The 22110-nt window shown below is 56.0% G+C and overlaps 2 protein-coding genes across 6 annotated transcripts in view; one reads left to right on the forward strand and one right to left on the reverse strand.

Moving 5' to 3' along the window:
* The window catches only part of DNASE1 (deoxyribonuclease 1), a 34011-nt gene extending 25714 nt beyond the window's left edge, over positions 1-8297 (forward strand). For 2 of the 5 annotated variants that reach the window (XM_042239934.2, XM_042239933.2), the window contains 8 exons: positions 206-422; positions 5718-5865; positions 6194-6286; positions 6408-6491; positions 6738-6853; positions 7206-7360; positions 7699-7795; positions 7935-8297. In XM_042239934.2, the coding sequence (XP_042095868.1) occupies positions 206-422; positions 5718-5865; positions 6194-6286; positions 6408-6491; positions 6738-6853; positions 7206-7360; positions 7699-7795; positions 7935-7982 (958 nt within the window). In that variant the 3' untranslated portion in view covers positions 7983-8297. Of the gene's footprint in view, positions 1-205; positions 423-5264; positions 5866-6193; positions 6287-6407; positions 6492-6737; positions 6854-7007; positions 7121-7205; positions 7361-7698; positions 7796-7934 lie in introns of those variants that run through there. The other 3 variants (XM_042239935.2, XM_027961878.2, XM_042239936.2) reach the window with 3 other exon arrangements.
* Positions 8238-22110, reverse strand: part of TRAP1 (TNF receptor associated protein 1) — a 49892-nt gene continuing 36019 nt past the window's right edge. Inside the window, exons 6-18 of the mRNA XM_015104052.3 lie at positions 21874-22034; positions 20924-21033; positions 20470-20543; positions 19617-19772; positions 18805-18925; positions 18311-18380; positions 15214-15361; positions 13627-13812; positions 13167-13305; positions 12526-12611; positions 11173-11318; positions 8656-8728; positions 8238-8492 (exon numbers count right to left, since the gene is read on the reverse strand). Coding sequence (XP_014959538.2) covers positions 8391-8492; positions 8656-8728; positions 11173-11318; positions 12526-12611; positions 13167-13305; positions 13627-13812; positions 15214-15361; positions 18311-18380; positions 18805-18925; positions 19617-19772; positions 20470-20543; positions 20924-21033; positions 21874-22034 — 1572 coding nt within the window. The 3' untranslated portion in view covers positions 8238-8390. The remainder of the gene's footprint in view (positions 8493-8655; positions 8729-11172; positions 11319-12525; positions 12612-13166; positions 13306-13626; positions 13813-15213; positions 15362-18310; positions 18381-18804; positions 18926-19616; positions 19773-20469; positions 20544-20923; positions 21034-21873; positions 22035-22110) is intronic.

The following is a 22110-nucleotide window of genomic DNA, read 5'->3' on the forward strand; positions in this document are numbered from 1 at the left end:
CCGTTCTCTGAGGGCTGCAGGACAGCCTGTAGCGCACGCCCTGCGCCATCTTCACCTTTAGGACTGGGGTGATGAGAACAAATACTCTAGATTTCAAACAGGATACAGAGATCTTCAGTCCCAAAGACGTGGTTGGGCAGAGAGGATGGTCTGTTTCCTTCTGATCTTCTCTCATTGGCTTGCATTCTCTTGCTTTTTACCTCAGAGATGTCCACACACAGCCTGCTAGTCAGACCAGCTTGCCTAGTTACCCACCAGAGCCTCCAGCTCTCTACTTCAGTGACGCATTCCAGGTAGCAAACAGACTGCTTCTGGCTATGGAGTTGCTCACAGAAGACCGGTCCTGCCGAGGACTCAAGGCACCTGCTCAAAGGACTGGAGCGCCACCCTGGGACCCGCAACACAGAGGGGAGCTTGAAGAGGTGAGTCTGCCTCCTACACCAGCCTCTCTGTTGGGGGCTGGGCAGGGGCAGCTGCCCAGAGGCAGAGAACCCAGCAAAGCTCCAGGTAATCTTGTGGGGTTGGGGAGACTGAGCTCTGGGGGCTTGGGAGCTGTGGAGGCAGTGGGATCTATGAGAGATCCCTGAGAGGGAGCAGGCCAGAGAGGCAGAAGGTGCGTATGGAGCAGAGCTGGGTCTTTGGCAGTTTCATGGTGCCAGGAAGAGTTGAGAGCCTGCCAGGAGGAACAGCCCTAAAAATGCCAGTCTCTCTGCTCAGACTTTGAGTGGCCGGCCCTCTCCGCTGCCCCCTGGAGGGAGACACTGTCCCGGCCTCCCCGGTCTGTCATGTCACACACAGCGCCTGACTCTGCGTCTAGTCGTTACATACCCTGATAAATGGGACAGAAAGGAAAGAGTGAGAGACCCATGGAAGATTAAGATGCTGGAGTTGGCAGACATAGAGTTTAAAATAACTGATTAACATTGAAGCAGGTAAAATGGAGAGATTCACAGAGAATTAGAATTCATAAAAGATTGAAAATTCTAAAAGAGAAGAGTACAGTAGCAAATTTAAAATTCAGTTAGGTGGATTTAAAAGTTGATGAGAGAGAGCTGAAGAAAGGACCAGTGAACTGGAAGATAAATCAGTAGAAAATCTCTCTAGACCCTGCCATGACTGGCCGCTACTACCCACACTGTCCTGGACTCTGAACCCTTCTGGAGACCCGTTGGATGGGGGAGAGCCTGCTGAGGAGGCATTCTGTGCTTGGGAGAGACTGAGGGGGCTTGGACATTCAGGGGACGCTCTTCACTCTGCCTTGTTGGAAATGGTACCAGCTCACTGGGCATCTGGTCAGTGGAGCTCCGTGACTCTCGTTAAATCTCTCAGGGCCTCAGGCGTTGGAACCTGAACCTGTTTGTTCGTGGGCTCAGGCTAAAGGTATGCCAGTCTTCACAGCACACACCCTGGACGATGCCTCTGGTGGGATGAGGAGCCAGGGGAGGCTTGTCTGTGACGTGCAGAAGGTGCGCACGTTGGCCCCCAGGCCGGTGGGCCGCGGAGCCCAGGTGTGGCCTGTGGCAGTGGCACAGTGGGCACTGGCGTAGCTGGGTGAGGGGGCAGGGTCGGGGCTGTGCTGAGCGTGACTCTGAAACTGTTGTGGATGATAGCAATTCATGCACATGCTGTTCTGAGAAACTTTCCGTCCTGGGTTAATGGTTTCCTTATAATGAACAGAAATAAATTCACGAGGGATGGTGAGCTAAGGTGGGGTCATGGGCCAAGGCCAGTGGCTGAGCTGAGTGATGACTGCTGAGCTACACCGATTCTGTTGGACCCCGATTAGAGCAGTGTCCCAGCAGAGACACTGACTGTCTCGGGTAAAAGTCGGAAGCCCCTTCATCCTCAGAGTGCTGTCTTGGAGCCGGCAAGCACCTCTCTCGAGAGGAGAGAAGGGATCCACGTCAGACCTGGCTGAGGGCGGGCACAACAGCCACTGGCTCCTGGGAGCTTCTGATGAGTTCAGGCCGAGCATCCAGAAGCCGCCTGGACGCCCTGCAGTGTCCCTTGTGCTTCAGGACAGGAGGCCTTGCCAGGTTCTCTTGGGGGGGGTCCGTGAGGACGGGATGTTCTCTCATGTGGGAGGTGGGGGGCAGGCGAGCACAGGGCCTCTGCCCTTCAGGCATCTTTCGGGGATGAGACAGACGAGGTCCCTGCTCCTGTGCATCTTATGTTCTATTAATAGTAGAGGCTGGCCTTCAGTGAGTATAAGCAGGTAAGAGCAAACACACTAAAACAAAGAAAACCAGTGATAAGGGTCACGGAAAAGGTGACACTGGGACCATGCTGGTGGCAGGGTCAGGTCCGGGGAGGGCGACCTTCCTGAGGTGGCACTGTGAGCGGAACCTGGGAGCGAGGAGACCAGTGGGCGGGTTTGCTTGTGTTCGGGGAAGGGCAGGCACAGGCACTGCAGAACCAGAGTGGGTGGAGCTGAGGGGAAGCAGGGACCCAGGGGAGCCTGAGGCGTCTGGCGTCTGGGCCGGCGAGGGTCACCGCGGGAGGGGCAGCCCGCGGTGTGTGTTAGAGGCCCAGGCTCTGAGAGTGCCCAGGCTCTGCGAGTGCCCCTGGTTAGGTCAGCGAATGTTTTAAGGGACCCACAGGCCAAAGAAGTAACAGTTTCATTTTTAAATAGTTAAGTCCAAACAGTTTAAGTACAGTATTTATATCTTAACAACTTATAATAGATATTTGGAAAATAATGTAAACATAAATCTTTTTCATTGCATTTTTAAGTAACCGTAATTACTTAGAAGTGGAACGTTTGCCTGTCAGGCTCTTCTTGAATTTTGGAATCAAACTGGACATGGTTACCCTCGTTGCCTTTTCCGTATTGACTTACACAGTAATTGCCTTTTCAGTAACTGCCAGAAACCTAGCTTTGCAGACATGAAACCACACAAAGCAATGTCTCAAGATGTCATATTGAAACGCTGGAGTGTTGGGAGATGGTTAGTGTCACCGTTTTCCCCCAAAGTAAAATGCATCCTGCAGGTTCACTGCGGGTGCCTCCGTGCCCTGCTGCTCCGTGCGCTTCTTGCCCCTGGGCCTGTGGACCTTCGTCTCCTGGGCCACATGCTGCTGTGCAAGTCACGCCCCTCCACCCCCAAGTTCTTGGGGGTGCTCACTGGGTGGTTTTTTTTTTTGCCTGCGTGTCTTAGCATGCAAGGATCAGACCAGGACCCTCTATGTGGGGAGCGTGGAGTCTTAGCCACACCACCACCAGGGAAGTGGTGGTCTAGGATAGGATGAAGTTTTAAGATGTGAGATGGTGTTTTTGTTCTATTGATCCTTAAGACAAACTTAAGAGGAAAGCAGTGATGGATTTATCCCCATTTTATTTAGAGTTGAAAATATTGAAGTTCAAAGTGGTTGAAGGTGCAGTGGGTGAGCCTGGACTGGGCCCCACACCCCTGACTCTTGGCTGGGCTCCTCCTGGGCTGAGCTGCCTGCCTCTCTTGTGGGCCTAACTGAGGGCCACTGGTGTGGCAGCGGAGTTGGGCACTTGGTGCAAGTGAGGCCATAGTTGGGACCTTTTTTCTGGCAGGTTGGTGAGGGAGGGCAGCTCCTTGGCACGTAAGGGGCAGTGTTTGGTTGATGAGGTGCCTGTGTCCTTGAAAACTGGGGGGGGTCCAGGTACCCTCTGTGTGAGCCATGGCTGCCACCTACTGGTTTATTCCCATGCTCCCCTCAAAGATCTGCACCTGTGTGTCCAGGGAAGAAATCATGGAAGGAAGGCACCTGTTCTGGATGCATTGATGGTCTTGGTTAGTGGTTAGAATCTTGATTTTGATCCTCTTGCAGTCTTGGAGATTTTAAACAGGAGAGTCAGCAATCCAACCTTTGCATAAGGCTACAGGGGGGCTCCTGGCAGCCTGAGGGCAAGGCCATGTGACCTGCATTGTAGATGCCGATTCAAGCTGACTAGCACTCCTGCTGATGGCCAGAGCTGTCCATCAGCATGTTCTCATTACTTCAGGGAGTTCTGGTCTTGGTTTACTTTCTGAGTTGTTTTTAATCCCCTATGTCCTCCTCCTTCATGACACTTCTGTGATTTTGACCTTGGTCCTTGAAGACCGCTCTTCTCAGGCTACTCCTGCTCCCTGAACCCCAGTCCCCTGTAGCCCTGCACACACACACCTCACACGCCCGCCACAGCAAGGCCCTTCCATTCCAGGGAGGGACCCAGGCTTCCTACTTGCAGAGCTGTTGTTGGAGACCACAGCCTCTCCCTAATGGGGCAGAGCCCCCATTGATGGGGTGACGGGCTGAATATGCCACCCTCCCTCCAATACACCCATGTCCTAATCCCTGGAAACATCACACAGCAAAAAAGGATCTCATGATACGGAGATGGTCCCGGATTATCTGGGAGGACCCTACACTCACTCAACTACTTCTCTGAGGGGGAAGAATTGACACAGAAGGCAGTGAACTGATGCGGCCACAGCCAAGGACACCAGGAGCCTCCAGAAGCTGAAGAGGGCGGAAGGGCCTCCCAGAACCTCCAGAGGGTGTGCAGCCTGTGACACTTTGATTTCAGCTCAGGGCAGTGATTTGGATCTCTGACCTCTGAAATTATTAGACAGTAAGTTTCTTACAGTTTTAAGCCATCAAGTTTGTAGTGACTTGTTGCAACGGCCACAGGAAGTGAATACAAATAGGAAGGCAAAGGATTCCAAGAAGAAATGTCTGGACCCAAGGCCTGACCCTGATCTGCTGCCTGACTGTGTTCTTGTGACCTCTCCTGTCACCTGCTGCTGGACACACAGGCTCTCCGTTGCTAGCAGTTAAGGTGGGCTCTGCAGCCCCTGCCCCTTCCTGGTGCCCACCGCCCTGAAGCCCCCACAGGGAAAGCTGGAGTTGGGGAGAGGGGTTTATGGAACAGAGCCGCCGCCATGGGCTCCATTTGCAACAGGCACAGTTGAGCTTTGTGCTGGCACCAAGGTCACCTCAGATCCTGCAGCTGGAGTGTTCCTGGGGCCCTGCCCGCGAGGGCACCTGCTCTCCATCCCTGGGAGAGCAACATGTGCAAAAGCCAGAGAGCCTTTGGCTGTGTTGAATGACTTTTTAAAATCAAGTGCAAATATCAGGTGCTTTTTACAGAAGCAAGGACCTGTGCCTCTCAAAATAAACACATGCCAGTCACCCACGTGCTGAGAAAGGCACACAGGCAGGGCTATTGTTCCGTGTCCTCCAGGTGATGCCCTGGGAAAGGGCACAGCTGCCTGAACCTTTAAAACCCCAGGTGGGATGAACATTCCTGTGCAGAGCTGCAGCAGCTCCCGCTTGTGTTTCTTAACACTTCGTGAATATTATTTAAGCAGCCAAAGGAGAAAATTGGTACTGAAGAATACCAATTCTTGGCAGAATTCTTTGTGAAAGGTTTCAGGTGAGTGTGCCCGGTGCCCCAAAGGCTGGGTGACTTGTGGTCCATAGGTGGAGGACGCCTGACCGTGAGAACCCTAGCCAGTCCCGTGGAGGGGGTGTCTGCCCTTTATGGGCAGTGAGCTGGCACTACACTGCCAGGGGCTTGCTGGGCTGGCAGCCCTCGTGGAGCTCATCTGCAGGCTGGTGAGGAATGAGGAGCTCTAGGGCCCATTACGTGGTCCTTACTATCTGGCGCTCGCGCTGGTCTTTTTCTGTCCAGCTGGGCTCAGGGAGGAAAGGGTGCCCAGTGTGCCGCCCCAGCCCACAAGTGGCTCTCCCTCCTGCTCCAGGATGAGGGGCACCAGGCTGACAGGGCTGCTGCTCGCCCTCGCTGGCTTGCTGCAGCTGGGCCTGTCCTTGAAGATAGCTGCCTTCAACATCCGCACCTTCGGGGAGACCAAGATGTCCAATGCTACGCTCTCCAGCTATATTGTGCGGGTAAGTCCAGATCTGTCCCCAGGGCCCTCAGGGTGGGGAAGCTGGAGGTGGGCCGTCTAACAGGCCCTTGGAATCCTGGGCCGGTGGTCAGTCCTGAGGGTGACTGGCAGTGGTGGTGATGGGGGCATCAAGGTCTCAGCCCACCTGTCGGGGGACAGGCCCTTGTTATTGCTGTGGTGTTCCTGGCTGGTGTTAGGGTCCCAGGCCAGGCTGTGACAGGGAGTGTCCAGGGCGAGGGCAGCAGCTCAGCCCTGGGACCCACAGCAGGCAGGCTCGGACACATCGGTCTCCGCCTGCCTGCTCAGCAACACCGTGGCCTTGTCCCCAGATCCTGCGTCGTTACGACATCGCCCTCATCCAGGAGGTCAGAGACAGCCACCTGGTGGCCGTGGGGAAGCTCCTGGACGATCTCAACCAGTGGGTGAAGTGGAGTCCCAGGAGGCCCGGGGGGAGCCCAGCCACAGGGACACAGGTGTGGGGTAGGTCCCTGGGACTCACCCCACCACAGACTCCTGACTGGGACGTTTGTCTCCTCAATCCAGGGATGACCCAAACTCCTACCACTACGTGGTCAGTGAGCCGCTGGGCCGCAACAGCTACAAGGAGCGCTACCTCTTTGTGTTCAGGTAACGCTGCAGGCCTCTGCCTCGTGGGCACACACAGGAGGCTGCAATGTCGCCTAGAGCCTGTGGGCCCCTCCCCTCGGGTTTGGGGGCAGGAACTGGGGCCCCCAGAGCAGGGGTCTGAGCTGGGCTGTGCCCCTCGAGGCCTGAGCCCATGCAGAGCAGGAGGCCTTGGTGGGAGCTCTGTGCCAGTGGGTCTGCGTGCTGCCTGAGCCCAGGCTGACCACCCTCCGGCCTGGCCTTCTGCAGACCCAACAAGGTGTCCGTGCTGGACACCTACCAGTACGACGACGGCTGCGAGTCCTGCGGAAACGACAGCTTCAGCCGGGAGCCCGCTGTGGTCAAGTTCTCATCCCCCTCCACCAGTGAGTGCACCCGCCCCGGACGCACTGGCCTTGCGCTGCACCCCACAGCCCCTTTGGTCTTGCACTGAAGTTGCTTAGGAAGACGTCCACCCTCGGGGGGGGGTGTCTCAGTTGTCCTCCACCCCAGCCAACACCCGCTCTGCTGTCTCCACAGAGGTCAAGGCATTTGCCATTGTTCCCCTGCACTCGGCCCCATCAGATGCAGTGGCTGAGATTAATTCTCTCTACGACGTCTATCTGGATGTCCAGCAGAAGTGGGACTTGAATGTGAGCCCCCCCGCTCCCTGCCTTGGGCTCTGGGGCCTCCATCATGCATCATGCCCTGGGCCAACCTGTGGCTGTCTCCTGGCAGGACATCATGTTGATGGGAGATTTCAACGCTGACTGCAGCTACGTGACCTCCTCGCAGTGGTCATCCATCCGCCTGCGCACAAGCTCTACCTTCCAGTGGCTGATTCCTGACAGTGCCGACACGACGGCTACGTCCACAAACTGCGCCTATGACAGGTGAGCGGGGTGCCTCTGCGACTAGCGTCAGAAGTGCTTCCCAAGGCCAGACACTCACCCTCCTGACTTAGGAAAGGCACTTCTTAGTTTTGGGTTGGAGCACATTTAGGGAGAATATGACACTGGCAGATAATGGAGGTTGGTCAGGGGTGTGCAGTTTGGGGCAACACTGAGCTGGGGCCCGACCAACTCCACAGTGGCATTTGAGCGTGGTTGAGGTTGTGTGACATTCAGCAGACCCAGATGAGCTGGGGGGACAGGCCAGGACCCAAGGTGCGAGTGCAGTGTGTGCCGCACCCTGGGCTCGAGGGGACGCCCTCTCATGTCTGCTGCTGTAGGATCGTAGTCGCAGGGTCTCTGCTCCAGAGTTCTGTGGTTCCTGGCTCGGCTGTTCCCTTTGACTTCCAAGCTGCATATGGACTGAGCAACGAGATGGTAAGTATCTGTCCTGGACACACTGCTTTTTTTTGTTGACTTGAGAAAACCAATGGCCCTGGGCCAGTCTTGACCCCACCTCAGGCGCACGACTGTAAAGGTGTCTGGGGTCCCTGCGCTCACTGCCGTCTTCCCACAGGCCCTGGCCATCAGTGACCATTACCCGGTGGAGGTGACGCTGACATAAGTCCATTCTGGGGTCCACAACCTCTGTCCCACGCCAGGAGCTGAAGACGACAACTGACTCGTCACAGTTAAGAGCGGAGGGTGGAGCTTAAGGAACCCAGTGCCGTCCCTCCCCGTGTCCCCAACCCCCCTGCAGCAGCTGGAATTTGAGGAGAGGGATGGAAGACAGGCTTTTCCTCACCTGACCCACTTCCATTGTTAAGTGTGGCAGCTGTGTCACCAGAGCGCCCCACTTCCTCAGTCTGGGAAGAAAGTGTAAAACTAAGAAATGCCTTTTAATTTAAATAAAGCTCAAAAGGAGGTGTTGTCATTTGCACACCCAGTCATTCCCGTGTGTGTCCCTACTCCCTAGTGACTGGCTGCAGGCCGCCTTGCCCCACGGTTGTATCTGTCCCTTTGTCCACGGCCATCAGTGTCGCTCCAGGGCCTTGACAAGCAGCTGGTTCAGGCGTCCAACCATGGGTCGAGGGTCGTCAACGAGTCCCGCTGTGATCATGGCATTCTCGTAGATCTGAAAGGCAGGGCAGACCTTGTCAGTGGGAGGGGGAGCAAGGCCTGGGTCCAACCCAGGGACCTCAAATGCAAAGAGAAGGGAAGAGAGTTCTATTTAAAACAGGGTTCTAGAGGAAACCTCAAAGCCTCAGCCTGCTCTTCGCCCGCTCCAGCAGCCTCACCTGATCCACCAGCAGCTGGGCCAGGTCAGGCTCACTGTCTCTCAGCTGACTGAGCTTCTTGATCAGAACGTGCCTGCAACACACAGAAACCACACGTTAGCCAGAGCTGGGGTGCACACCAAGCACAAGGGCTTGTGACCTGGAGTGACTCTTCTGAAATGCTGGGGTTACTAGAACATTGCATCAACAATAACGGTAATAAAGAATAGTTCAGTGTCAAAAAACACAAAAACTTCTATAATTGATTATAGATTATACCCAGAAAACCTGGCAAAAGTTTTGCTATTAATATAAAAACTATATATACTCCTGAGGTAAAGAAAGTGGACAATGTATAAATGGTCAAATCCATACAGCAATTTTATTAGTACCTGATAAGACAGGATAACTGGGCAGCACCCAGGAAGCAAGTTTCTTCCTGTGTGATTCCTTGAACCAAGAACCAAAATAATCTCCAGACCAATCAAGGATTAAATGTAAAAACTAAAAGCAAAGTATAATACTAGAAAACAGGAAAGAAGTGTTTGATAATCTTCAAAGGGGAAAGAAAGCCTTTTCAGACTAAATACAAAGAAGTCAGAAAGAAAAGACTCTTGGCTACATAACAATTGAAATTTTTTCTGCAGAAAATAGGAAAGATCAAAATTATAAGGTATAATTTTCATTTTTTGAATGGCAGAAATGGTGTGTGTTTGATAAAACTGAAGGCACTGGGGGAAGGTACCGAGGACGGCAGTATCTGTGGTGCCCCGTCTGAGATGCTGCGGTTCCCTCCCTCCCAGCGCTGTTCACAGCAGCAATATCTGCAAGGTGAGGACCCCACACTGGAGGTGTCCCACCACGAACTCCATATGGTTGAGAATTCTAAAGACTCAAGGAACATATAAACAAATTTTAGAGCAAATGCGTTAAAGTCTTCTGGCAATAGAAAATGAGCCCTCTGCACAGCTATCTTATAAAACCACATTTGTGCCAGAACTAGCTAAAGCCAGTGGGTGTCCAGTCAGTGCCCATCTCTGCTGGACTCAGCTGGGAGCCACACACCCATTACGCAGGCCTGTATCACTTATGCCTACCTGTCAACGGGGGTGGCTGTGGAGAGGCCCTTGACACTTAGCGTGGCCAGCCATTAGCCAATTCAGATCTTCCACTTAGTAATTGTGTGGCTAGTAATTTGGCTCAGAAGCTGGAAAAGGCACCTTCCCCTACTCCCTAATAGTTTTAAGGAAATTAATGCTTAAAAAGGAGGAAAAATATGCTAAGGTGGTAAATTAAAAAATCAGACACATACTATATTAAAAAACAAAGCTCCCATAGTTTAAAGTCCAAAAGAAATACACCAAATAGGGCAGTGACTGTGGTGGTCAGAAACTTTTTCTAACATTTTTGGTAACTTAAGTACTTCATTTAAAAGATTACTGCTGCGTACAAAGTTAGTTTCCAAATAAAAAATGCCTCCATATACAACAGCACCAGTTAGAAAATGAAATTTCAAAATACCCAAAAAAAAGACATCAAATAACTATAAAAAATGTACAAGAATGCTAATGAAAAAAATACTCTTCTGAGAAGGCAGCACAGATCAGCAGGAGTGGAGATATTAAGCAGTTAACAGTCCTGGCAACAGATGTTTCCATGAACCTGAAGTGTATCCCTGCCCACCCCCCACATGGATCCCAGACAGGCTCCACGAACACGAAAGGCATACAGGGGAAGAAACATGTCTGAAATAGAGATTTCCTAAGACCCCAGAAAGCATCAGACATGCATACATTTGATTATATTAAAATTAATTACATAAAGAATTTCTCTTCAGAAGATACCTTCAGACAAGTGAAAAGTAAGTGAAGATATTTGCAGCTGATGAAATATACAAAGGCGGCACTGTTGAGAGAAAGCCAAGCCCAAGGCTCGCTCGCAGGACCAGGTTCTGACACTTTGCCCTCTGGAAGCCCTGGGCTTGGTCCAGCCCAGCTTAGGACACAGCCCTTCCACGCCCCAGGTGGAGGACAGGCGTTCAGAGCAACCTGCTCCCAACAGCCTCTAAACAGAAACTACCCCAGCGTTTGTCAGAACAGTTACTGTGCCGAGCAGACTTGTACCTGGAATGCGATTCAGCTGTGAACACAAACCACAGTCACCCCCCCACCACGGGGTGGGCTCACGGGCTGACTGACCTTCACACGCCGCTCAGAAACGGAGAACTGAGCTCTTGTGTAACGATGCACAGGTACCCAAAGTCAGGACTGCAGCTCCCCCTGGCCGGGGGGCGGGGGGGGGGGGTGCGGAACAATTCTAGTGGGAGGAAAACAGGAGCTTCTGGGCGCAGGCAAGGTCTAATTTTCTTAAACATGATTGTTTACAAATATTAACCAAACTATTCATTAGCTCATGTACTTCTCTATGTGTTATAAGTGAAAGAACACGGATTCATACAACTCAAAGACTACCCGGTGGGTCAGAAAGGAGCACGCACGCTCCCTGGGCATAGCGGGACACAGGCCCCAGCGGCCTCACCTGGGGTTGATCTCCAGCGTGGGCTGCAGCAGCTGTGCGCGCTCCTCCTGGGTCTTGGCCAGCTGGCGCATGCGCAGGAAGTGCCGGGCGGCTCCCATCTCCAGCACCGTGATCATAGCAGGGTGGGTATCCAGCCGGACAGTCACCTGCAGGCACAGCCAGAGGTGAGGGGAGCCCTGGCAGGGTCTTGACAGACATGAGGCTTCCTCAGGTGACAAGCCAGGGCAGTCGCGTGCCTTCCTCCCTGTCTCCCCATCACCCCCTAAGGAGAGGAGGCCTGACTGCACACTGCTTGGGAACTTTCCTTATCTACACTCCAAAGCTGCCAAATTCTAACCTATCAACTAGCCTCCAAGGTCCATCCTGCCTGGTGCTACCTGTATATCTCTGCTTCACAGGGGCTGCTGCCAAGTCCTACAGCGACCCTGTATCTCCAGACCCCGCCCCTCTCTCTTAATTCTGTCCTTCCAAGAGACAGTGCTCTCACCGGCCTTGCCCTGTGGCTCCCTCTGGCCTTTATTTCATCAAATACACCTTCTTCCCAGCAGCCCTGCAGGCTACAGGCCTCCTGACTTATACCAGAGACTCCTGGGCCTGCTGGGCTCACAGCCTGCTGACCTAGGGAAGCACCGTGCCTGTTCTTTCATAGGAAACGGACAAGAATTCTGCCTCCCTCACAGGCCACCTTCAGTGAGCCGCTGCTGCAGAGCACAGGCACGACACGTGTGCTGTGTCAAGAAGCCTTGCTCCCTGCCCAGCGGCCCAGAGGCCCCCTGCCGCCTCCCACAGGGCCCTGGTCTGCCCTCCGCTCTCGGTCATCCGGACTCCTGCCCTGCTTTGCGGCCGCACTGGACACGTCCCTCAGCCAGGGATGGCTGTTCTCTGGTGACTCTCCCGCAGCCTTGTGCTGGGCTGGTGGGTCCCTAGCTCAGTAGAGCCCACCCAGACCCCCACTAAGAGCCCAGGCAGGATGGCATGCTCTCGTAGCCTCAGCCACTACAGCCCCTTTAGGCCTGCACCAGGCAGACCAACTGGGAGCCCTCTTCTCTGCCCACCAGGCTCTCAACTGCTCACCTTCCACTCCTGGTTCCATCTACTCTACAAAGTGGAGGCAAAGCCGAGCTTGCTCATCCCGCATCAGCAGCACCCCTGGGCACTCGTGACTACACGTGAGACAGAGGGCACAGGAGTGCAGGGGTGGCAGTGACATGCCTGGTCTCCACCTCACACCATGGCTCCAACCACTGCTGGGAGAGCACCCGCCAGGCCAGCAGCCCAGAGATGGCAGGCTGGCCAGCTGTGTGGTCATGGAGGGTCACGGCGGCTGGCTGGTGGCCCATCGGAGAGCCTCACCTTCACGTCGGTGACGCGGGACCCCAGCGCGTTTCTCATCCAGGCCATCAGGTCCTCTGTCTCCTTCTCTGACAGGCGGTCTCCTGCTACAGGCAAGCACAGGGTGAGCTCGGGCTGTCTGCGCAACCCTCTGCCCGTGGGCTCTCTCCACTCTGCTGGCCACCGACCGGCACAACCACGGAGCTACCAAAACGGTCTGCATCTGAAAGCAAGTGGATGAGGGACCTCACTGGTGGTCCAGTGGCTAAGACTCCACGCTCCCAATGCAGGGGGCCCGGGTCCAATCTCTGGTCAGGGAACCAGATCCCACATGCTGCAACTACAAGTTCCCTGCATGCCGCCACGAAGACTGAAGGTCCTGAGTGCCACGACTAAGCCCCGGTGCAGCCAAATAAATACTAAAAAATAAAACCAGCTGATAGATTCATACCTCAGAAAGGATGCTTTTTGGGTGCCTGAGGCCCATATGCATATTAGCTTTATCAGTCTTATGAAGACACATTGAAAAGAAAACCTCTCACACCCACTACTGCAGCAGAAGAGGCCGTGAGGCCAACAGTCAGCTCCCCAGGCCGCTCGGCCTCACCCTCCCCGAGGCCACCAGCCACACCTGAGCCCAGAGGGCAGGGAAGCGAGCTGACCTGAGGCGCCATCCTCAAACTTCTCCTCCTTGTAGTGGTCGACGACAATGTCCGTTTCCACAGAGATCAGCTTCTTCTTGTCAAACTCACGCAGGTGGAGCAAGGTCAGCTCATCAAACTGCTCATAGCAGAAGAGAACCTGTCCGGGCCGAGATGGCGTCATCAGGTGGGCAAGCCTCCGCCCGCGACGGAGCAGGGCTCCTGGATAAAGTGAGTGGTTTAGAGACAGCCCTCAGCAAGCAGGAACGCGGAGGATGTTCACAGAGAGACCCTCGTGTCACTTCCTAGAGAGGGGATCAGACGGCGGCCCCGGCCTGCCTCTGCCCGTGGACGGCTCACCGCGTGGCTCTCCTGGTCCCTGTGAGCACGCCCCTCCTTCAGGGCTCAGGGCTCAGGGCCCCCGCCCTCTGACCTGGCTGGAGGGGAGGGCAGGTACAGAGGTGGGGCCCGGCTCACCCACCTCCGTGTTTTTCCGCTTCATGGCCTCGTAGTAGGGCGAGTGCTCCGCCAGGTGCCGGTTGGGGGCACACAGGTAATAGATGTTGCGGGTACCGGCCTGCATGCGGCTGGCGTAGTCCAGGAGGCTGGTCAGCTGCCCAGCAGGCAGTGCTGACGACTCGTACCGCAGCAGCTTCGCGATGTCCTCCTGCACATGCCAGAGGCTGGGTCATTGGAGTTCTGGGTCCTGGCTCTGGAAGCCGCCAGACTGAGGGGCACAGACCTCAGGGCCCTCCAGTAAGAGGACGGCTCTGGCCGGCTTGGTAACCCACCGTGTCTGCAGCTGAGGCAGCTGCTGCAGGAGCCCGGCCTGGGGTGGCACACTGGGCTGACCCGGGGTCTGGGGGACCTGGGGACTCCAGTGCAGGGCCCTGGGCACCCCCTACCAGCCATTCCAGCTGGCCCAGGGCCTCGGTGAGCGGGCCTTTCTGGGTGAGCTGCGTGCACGGTCGCAGGAGTGGCTGGGCCCTGTCTGTGACAGAGCTACTCTCAGACCCAGCAGCCTCCCTCTGTCCCGAATCACAGACCCTCTCTCGCGGAGCAGGGCACGTGGGTGTGAAGTCCATGCTCCCCAGCCCTCCTCACAGCAGTGTGCAAACCGAAGTGGGTGTGTGACTCGGAGAACAGACCCTGGAAGGAGGGGTGTGTCTGTCTCTGCTTGGGTGAGACGTGTATGTGACCGCGGGTGGAGTCATCGATGAGGACGGAGAAGCAGCAACAGGCTAGTTGCTGGTCGTGTCCTGATGATAAACCCTGCCATGTCTACACTACCGCCTCATCTGACAAACCACGGTGCCCAAAGGGCACAGTCCAGACGAGGGTGACATGCCAGGGGAGCGGACAGGGATCGCGGAGCCCCCCCCAGCAAGCCAGACTAAGTGCAGAGGCTCAGTTCATGCTCTGGTACTCGTTACAGATCCTAACAAACACGAGACACCAATAAAGGGCTTAGACAAGCCTCTGGCCCCACCTGGGTGCCGCTCCCACGGACACAGAGGGCACATGTGGAGCCCAAGCAGGTGGTGCCTGAGCTGTTGGACAACCGGGGTGCTGGGGGGTGCGCAGGTTGGCAGCCTGGGCACTCAGCCCGTCCCACCCTCACTGGCCTGCAGAAGCACCCGAGACCCCAGGCAGTCAGTCACCCTCCTTCTTTTGTATTACAACTTAAAAGTGGCCCCAAAATGTTTATGGAACAATCTTACTGTTTTTAAGTAATTATGTAGTTAACTGGCCCCTGGCCCATGTTGAAGGACTTTTGCCCCATCGCATGAGCTGCCCTCCCCACCCGTGAACCAGGCGCCTGGCCTGTCCCGGCTTCTGTGACCTCAGGTCCCCTGGGCCCTGGTGGGAGGAGGCGGTGCACACCTCCACCGCTCTGGCCATAGGCAGGGGCCCTGGCGGAGCTGGGCCTGCCGGGACCACCTGTGGGGTCCAGAGGCCTGACCCCTGGGAGTGCGGCTGGCCATCCTCACGTCCCAGCAGGTGTCTGCTCTTCAGTGGTGTCATGGTCCGAGGCCACCTAGAGGAAGGCCTGAGACCCAGACCCTACCTTGACCTCCTGCTCAGCTGTGGTCACGATTCCCTCTCTCACAAACAAGCCGTAATCTTCAAAAAACTTGGCATATTTCTCAGCATCTTTTTTACTCTGGTCAATGAAGAATTTTATCAGCCTCTGCTGCAGAACGCCCTGGAGTTTTCTACAGAACAGAAAAGCACTTATTACAAGAAAGCAACTTTCACGGAATACCATCAAACAGAAGGACTTTAGCCACCTAATAATCAGAAGAGTGAAGACATCCCAGAAAGGAAGGGTGACCTGTGGTCAACTCCAGTTAAGGGGACAGGCGCCCCCTAGAGGCAGGAACCCCTAGGGCTTCCCTTGTGGCTCAGCTGGTAAAGATTTATGGACCAGGATTTTCACCATAGCATATAAAACACAATTATGAACAAGCGTGTGTTCAACAGGAGAGAACAGGTTGAAATGAATGATGGAAAACTGCACGCCATTAAAAATTACACCCTCAACATGATTCTTAATGACATGAAAAAGTGCCTGAGTTGAAAGAAAAACCAGAAAGATCCCAGTATGGATAAATTACAGAGTACACATATGTACTAAGTATGCAAAAAACTACTTGCTGTACGTTATATTTTTCATAATTATGATCCACGCGTGTATATTTTAATTTTGGTTTATACTGGATAGAGGCTTCCCTGGTGGCTCAGATGGTAAAGAATCTGCCTGCAGTGCAAAGACCTGGGTTTGATCCCTGGGTCGGGAAGATCCCATGGAGAAGGGAACAGCTACCCACTCCAGTATTCTTGCCCAGAGAATCCCATGGACTGAGGAGCCTGGCGGGCTGCAGTCCTTGGGGCTACAAAGAGTCAGACACGACTGAACACTGATACTTTCACTTTTCATCCTGGACACACTATACGTGCCTACAGTTTTACAAAATTGGTAATTTTTGCATCTGGATATTTACCAGAACATTACATAATGGCATAAAATTTTGAACAACTTTTTTAGTGGGATTAGGGGGTGTTTTTACTTCCTTAATATTATGCCTCAGGACTTCCTCGGTGGTGCAGTGGCTGGGGACCCACTGTGCAGTGCAGGGACACAGGCTCAGCCCCTGGTCAGGGAGCTGGGCCCCAACATGGCATGGAGCAGCGGAGCCTGAGCCACAACTTGTGTGCCCACGCACTGCAACAGAAGACCCTGTGCGCCGCGGCCGCGACCGAGAGAGCACGTGGTTAAACAGTATTCTGCGCGTCCTTTAAAAAGGTAAAATTACCATCTGCTTTTCAGGGTAGGGAAACAGTAACATTTAACGTTCATTTCAGCTTTTCCTCTTTTTCCTCTCATCCTGAATAACTCAGTCCATCAGCCACAGGGGAGAATGGGACAGGGCAGCGCCTGCGTCTGTCAGGGGAGCCACGGCAGCTTGGATGGGACGAAGAGGTGTCCGTGCAGGGCAAGGGTTGGGGAAGCCTGGCGTGCAGTGTCAGAGCCCAAGGACCCCAAAAGAGGGCACAGGCTGGGGACAGCGGGTGGCATCAGGGCCTGAGCCAGTGAGGGAGCTGCGGAGCTGGGGAGGGCAGGCTTTTTTAAGGGGAGGACCGGAGAGGTAACACTCTGGGGATAATCAGGCAGATTCCACACCGCTGGGAGCAGATGGGAAGGTGGAAGACAAAGCACAATGGTGGCAAAGGAGTCAGCCCGGGCGAGCTCCCGCTAAACCTGGGGCAGTTCGGGCATCAATGACAGTAGCAGACCACAACTCCTGAGTAAAACGGAAATCCAATCACGCAAATAATTTGTAAAAATATTAAGAAAAGTATAAGAAATGAACCCACAGCTACAAAATACCAGTCCCACATATCATTACTAATTATAGAGGAAAAAAGAGGAATTTCACCTGCGAGGGCTGGCAGACACCCCCTTAGTCAAATGTCAGCGCCAGTGAGGGGACAGCTCCCGTCTCGCCGCCTGACAGGATGCACACGGTGCTCCCTCTGCACCCAAGCACGTGGGGCATCAAGACCCATGCCGGGGCCACCTGGGAGATCCCGGGGACCTCAGACACACACAGGTCTCGAGAGTCAGGGAATGACTGGAGCTCAGCCAGCCTCTAGGCCAGAGAAACGCCACAGCTAAAGGTGTGCATGACCCTGGACAGGACCCTCTCGCTGCAGAGGATACAACGGGTGTGCAGCGTGGGCGGTCTGTGGAGACCTGGCAGGTCCACCCTGCCGTGCGTCCTCTAGAAGCGCACCTGAGACGCGGGGCCAGTGGGCACGCGGCGGACAGCTGACTCTCCCAGGGCTTAGGGAAAATGGATTCTGTGTCATGCTTCTTGTAAAAAAATTTCACTTAAGGCTGACTCTGCTGGTAAAGATGACAACCCAGCCCTGGAAGACTGCAAGCAGTGACCAAATGGCTGGACACGCCCGCGCCTGCAGCCTTGGTCCCGCCAGCGTCTGGGTCAGCCCAGCTCCGGCTGTGTACGTGGCTGCAGTCAGAAGACATGGGCTCAAATCCAGGCTCACTCCCTGGTGGCAGTGACCTCCCTGTGACTCGGTTTCCACAACTGTGACATGGAGACCTAGTGGGTCGCACCCCCGAGGAGACAGGGGCTGCACCCAGGAGGGGCTCAGGACGGTCTGGGGGAGAATAAACACTCAGCAGATCGAAGCTGTGGCTGCCATCAGGATGGGAGATGAGAAGGATGGCCACCCCTGCCCACATGGATTCCAACAGCAACGTCTCCAGGTGGGTCCCAGGCCCAGCCCTTGCTTCCTTTCCACCATCAGTGACCTCCTGGACTGAGGTCAGACGTCCCGGCTCTGGGCCTGTCCTCCGCCTCATCCGTCCAGGACAGCCTCTGGAGCCTCCCTGCTGCGGCCACCCCGGGGCCGGGGCTCGGCTGAGGGAGGGACACGTAGTGGCTGCGCTTCCGCACGTCGGTCCCCAAACCCATCACGAAAACCGAAGGGAACCACGAGGCAGAGCACAGGCGACCTGCACGTGCCCCCGCCACAGCTCCGCGGGCACCTGTGCTCCAGGCTGGGCAGCTTCGAGCCAGCACACCTCTGGTGGCAGAGGCAGGCCTGCCCAGGCGGCGCCACGTCTGCTGACTCACCTGATGAGCGCGCTCTCCTGCAGCAGCTCCCGGCTGAGGTTCAGGGGGATGTCCTCGCTGTCCACCACACCTGGACACAGGTGGCCACGCGTGGGTGAGAGCAGCGGATACTCAGGGGCGTCCCTGCCCAACCCCTCGTCCCAGAATTCACCCACACTGTGTCCAGGTCATGACCTGGGTCATGGGGTCGGAAGAAAAGCAGACAAGGCCAGCAAGCCTTTGCCGGGACAGTTTCTACAATTTCAGCATCCACTGAACTCTCTGAAAGCCACCTCCTAGGTTTTTTGCTCAAAATCATAAAACTGTCATGGATCAATCAACTGAACCCAGTGTCTGGAGATGGGGAGCTCAAGAAGAGGCCCCGGGCTGTGAGAATGCGGCTCCCCCACTGACCCCCACCCCCCGCCCCCGAGCTCAGCACAGGTGAGCCTTCCCAGGAGGAGCTGTTCCCAGGGCTGCAGGGCCTCAGCCACAGGCTGGGCACAGATACGAACCTCGGACGAAGCGCAGCCACGTGGGCAGGATATTTGTGGCCTTAGTCTGGATGAGGACCTTGCGGCTGTACAGCGACACGCTGGAGCCCAGCTCCCGGCTCACGTCAAACATGGATGGTTTCTGGAGGCAAAGCAAGGACAGTGTCAGGAGGAGCAGGCCCCGCAGAGGTGGAGCGCCACAGTTAGGGGCCCTTCCTGAGGCTGCCTGGCCCGGGAGATTTGGAGCGTACATGTGGTGCCCAGAGAGGCTGGCCCTGACACCAAGGCTCTGGACCAGGCGGGGCCTCTCTGGACAGCTGCTACCCCCCCATAAACACGATGACTGGTCTGATCCTCTGAACAGAGCCAAACCTGCTGCGGCCAGGGGTCAGCAAACTAGAGCCCACAGGCCAAATCAACTGTTCACGCAGCTTAGAACAGTTCTTCCTTCCATTTTTTAATGGCAGGAAAAAAGCAAAAAAGAGCACCTTATGACATGTGAAAAGTAAGAGAAATTCAAGTTTCCACGTCTGCAGCTTCTAGAACCCAGCCCCACGTGCCTGTCTCAGTGTGGCCCATGGGCCCTTGCACTGAATCGGCAGTGGAGCGCGTGCCAGAGGGTCACCGTCTGCCGAGCCTACTCCCAACCAGGACTGCAGTCTGCACACAGCCCTGCGGGGACCTGCTTAAGGGGGTGCCCAGGGCTCTGCTTTCCTGACAGGTCCCGGGGACGCGCGTGCACACTCAGCAGAGAGAAACGGGCTCCAGGCTCTCAAAGCCAGAAAGGCTGGGTTCGAGCTGAGGGCTGGGCCAGGGCAGGTGGGGGTGCGCACCGCGTCCGGCACATAGAAGATGCTGCGGATGCTGAGCGGCGCGTCCGTCCTGTAGTGCAGGGTGTAGCGCGGCCTGTCGTGGGCCTGCGCGACGTAGCGGTAGAACTCCTCGTGCTGCCCCTCGCCCACGTCCTTGGGGTCCATCATCCAGATGGCCTGGAAATGGAGGAACAGGGATGTTGTTTCAGACACACCTTCCCAACAACGTGTGGGCGGAGCTTGCGGTGCCCAGTGCTGGACAGACACATGGACACACACACGGCTCTGGAACCAGTGCCCCGTGCCCAGCAGTATCAGGAAGAGCGAGCAGGAGGCAAAACCTGGACGAGGCTGCACATGACCAGCACCAACTGCTGGGGGGTGAGAGGCTCAGGGAAGGCGGTTGAGCCGGAAAGGGAGAGAGCGCCAAGGCACTCCCACCAGCTCGAGCCCTGAAAACACAGTAAGACACCAGATGCAGAAGGCCACGTGATGTCTGATTCCATTTCTATGAAACGTCCAGAATAAGCAACCAGGAAGTGGACTGTGGTTACTGGGGGCTCAGGGAAGGGGCTGGTGATGGTGGGGGTCTCTTTCTGGGGTGGGTGGGCAGGGGTGACCTTTTCTAGAACTGACGGTGTAGAACTGACGATGCTGAGGGCAGAGTGACTGAACACAGCCAGAAGCGCGGGGCGTGCGCCGTGAAGGTGACTCCTGGCGCACATGGACCTGCACCCACAGGTCTCACTGTCCTTCCTGCCCAGAACATCCCACGCTGGGGCTCGGACAGCCACCGCAGGCCCATCTGCCTGGCCGACCCGACAGACAGCGGCTCAGCTCCATGGCGGCCGAGCACGCAGGCAGCTGGCCTCACCTGCAGGGTGTTCATGCGCCTTCCGTTCAGGTACAAAGGGAAGCTGACGAAGTTGCTGTACTTTGTCACCACATCTGGAAGACACAGAAACAATGAATACCGGAAGCTTCTAGACACAAAAGCTCCAGGAGGCCTCATCCCTGCCCTCCCCCACGGGGAGTAGAACTTGCTCCAGAACCGGGTCAGGGGGCCTAGGCCACCGTGAGACACCCACACCTCTTGGCAGCCTAATCAGGGTTTCACGGGGTAACGTGACCACTGGAAGGCACTGGGCACGTTCAGTAGCATCAGTGAGACCCGGACAGCAGGGTGTACCCGGCACTGCGTCCACTCTGGTTGTCCGGAGCCTGGACTCAGGCCAGGCAGGTGGCCAGCGACACCACACTGCAGTGGGACGAAGATGTGACCCTGAGCCCCCACCAAGCTTGTCCCGGAGGCCCAGGCTCATGCTCACCTCGAACCCGGGCCTCGCTGGCAAACTCTCTGCTGTCAGCCTTGAGGTGGATGATGATTTTCGTCCCGGTTCTAACTCCTGAGGCTTCAGCAACTTCAAACACCCCAGAGCTGAGAGGGAGAGGGGAAGTGAGTCCATTCGTCAGTGCTGACAAGGCCCGTGTGGCCCCAGGACTCGAATAGAAAGGGAGCCAGAGCCTCGCTGCTTCCGAACCCAGCTGCAACCCCTTCCCCCGGGGACAGTGGTGCTGGGGTTGGGGTGCGGGGTCCCTGCTCATGAGCACAACCTCTGGGCCTCAAGTACCCTGTGATGGCCGGCAAGCGCCACACCCCGGGAGACCTCCTCCTGTGAGACCTCCACGTTCCGGAGCCCCGGCTGGGTGCTGCCTCTGGAGAGCAGGGGCACGTGGGGGCTGGAGTGGAGGGGGCACCCTGTCATCTCACATCCCAAGTGACTTGGCCCCACTTTCATGGAACAAAACAGAAATCTCTGTTCTGATGAGGGACACGGGCTGTGCCCCGGCAGGGTAGGAATGCAGGTTCAGAAATGAAGTCTGGGTGTTTAGGAAACACACAGTTGACCTCAGCCATGGCAGGTGCCAGCCTCTGTGAAAAGTTGAGATGCTCCTGGACATCCACCCATGAGGCAAGCCCAGAATGTGGTGAGCCAGCAGGAGGTAGGGTGGCCAGGGGCCAGACCCTGACACTCCCGAGGAATCAAGGACATGTCCTCAGAAGAGGCACGTGCCCTGGAGCAGCGCAGGACCCAGCAGCAAAAGGAGTCAAGACCCTGAGCGGGGGCTCAGGCCTCCCACAGAAGCCCAAGAAGCTGCTGGGGCTTCCAGACCAGGCCTTGGAGTCCCACTCTGCGTGGCGGGTGACAGTTGCCTTGGTGGCCCCAGGGCCTGGGGGACACTCGATGGGTGACATGGGACCCACTCACTCACTCACCCATCTGAAAGCCACCGGTACCCAAGGCTGCCTGCATCCACCGAGCGAGAATAGACCTCGACTCTGTCGGCCACCATGAAGGCCGAGTAGAAGCCCACACCGAACTGGCCGATGATCTTGCTGCCAGCCTCCGCCTGGTTCTGCAGTGCATCCAGAAAGGCCTGCAGGGTGAGGCTGGTCAGAGGGGCGTGTCAGGCGGGGATGGACTGGCTTTGAACCTGGGGTCAGCCAGTCTCT

Source organism: Ovis aries, chromosome 24 (genome assembly GCF_016772045.2).
Source record: "Ovis aries strain OAR_USU_Benz2616 breed Rambouillet chromosome 24, ARS-UI_Ramb_v3.0, whole genome shotgun sequence".
In the NCBI taxonomy this organism is placed as follows: Eukaryota; Metazoa; Chordata; class Mammalia; order Artiodactyla; family Bovidae; genus Ovis; species Ovis aries.